General features: G+C 22.3%; 1 protein-coding gene across 1 annotated transcript; it reads right to left on the bottom strand.

The window, feature by feature from the left end:
- Positions 1–673: 673 nt before the first annotated feature.
- LOC122717661 lies at positions 674–1216 on the bottom strand. The gene is made up of 2 exons (XM_043941922.1): positions 1020–1216; positions 674–872 (listed from the first exon to the last, which is right to left on the bottom strand). Exons 1-2 carry the CDS (start codon positions 1214–1216, stop codon positions 674–676), a joined length of 396 nt encoding a protein of 131 aa, XP_043797857.1.
- Between the last annotated feature and the right edge of the window lie 354 nt (positions 1217–1570).

Raw genomic sequence — 1570 nt, 5'->3', positions numbered from 1 at the left:
ATAAATAATATTATTAAAGAACAAGTAGATATGTAAAAATAATGCGAAAAAGTCGATAAATTATCGAATTCTTTTTAAGATAATTATTAAATATTCCTATATTCTCAGTTAAATTAAATAATTTAATATCTTATGTCAAATTATTTTTTATTTTATTTGGATCAACTCTTTGAAATAAGAAATTATTTTAAAATAATTTATTTGAATAAAATATAAAATAAAATTACTTTTCATGTATTATTCGTAAAATAAAAATAATAAAGTATTTAAAATAATTGTATCATTATATTTATATTCTTATTTAAAGTAAAATATGTTTAATCTAGATTTTTATGAAATTTTATTCAACTATACATATATATATATATATATATACATATATGTGTGTGTATATGTATGTATGTATAAGTTTATTATTACACGTAAGCAAAACTCTTTATTAATATTTCTTACGTTTATTGTTATGTGTGGTACAATTGATTCACATATATGCAACATGTGATAACTTCAATATGATTTATAAATTTACTATATAAACATGTTTTGCATAACGATAAATCAAATCAAATAATTTTCAATAAAAAAAATATACAAGACGTTAATAATGAAAATGTAGTTGACAATATTATAGTTTGTAATAATATTTGAATATACGCCTATAAGTATACGCCTGTTATACGTTGCAACACGAAATTTTTTTTTCATCCACTTGAACATTTGTTAATCCTTGAAATACATTTTTGTCTATAGATTCTTGTTCAGTAGACAAGAAATAGCGTAGAAGATCTAAAACTATTTGATGACGTGGTCTGTTGAAAAACTCGCCTATAATTTCGTGAACATTCGTCGAGCAATGTTTACGTAATACATTTCTATAAAAATTTTTAATTATTCGTATTAGATTCAAATACCTATTTATTTTAAAATGCAAGTTATATTTGTAAATTATTTATAGCACGAAAAATACATATTTGTAAAATTTTATTTGTAAAATTGTAAATAGAGAAGAAATAGCTTACCTCAGTAAAATTGAAATTAATCCTTTGATCTCTGGGTGATTTTTTAAATACATTTCGTTTCTTCTTATCTCAATAGTTTTTCTCGAATTTAAACTACTTTTCTGATGTTTACTTAAAGCTCCAAGATCGTAATTTAACGTACCACTAGGCGGATCCTTGGGGTGAAAGGGACGAAAATTTTTCGGAAATTGATCCATGATCATGTGACATGTACACTAAAAAATAACAGAAAATTAATTAACAAATAAAATCCACATTTTTCGTACGTATGTATATTAACGAATGTAATATGTTACCAAATAAAATAAAATGAAATAGACAAGATAAAATTTTTTCAAATTTTAAAAGAAGAATTTAGTGACTAACATAAAAAGAAATATTCAGACAAGATGACGTTTCAAATTTTAAAAGAGGAATTTGATGAAAAGAGAAAATGACATGTTTCTTACATATTAAATTAGTCGCTAAGCAACGAAACAAACAAATCTTTTATTTATACAGATACACTTATTTTTTGTATATTTTCGATTGTAAAGTTAAATCCGAGATAA

The sequence above is a fragment of the Apis laboriosa genome, unplaced genomic scaffold (assembly GCF_014066325.1).
Source record: "Apis laboriosa isolate Shangri-la unplaced genomic scaffold, ASM1406632v1 scaffold56_cov145, whole genome shotgun sequence".
Classification (NCBI taxonomy): Eukaryota; Metazoa; Arthropoda; class Insecta; order Hymenoptera; family Apidae; genus Apis; species Apis laboriosa.
Note: the sequence above shows the minus strand (reverse complement) of the source record. Positions and strands in the feature narration are given on the sequence as shown.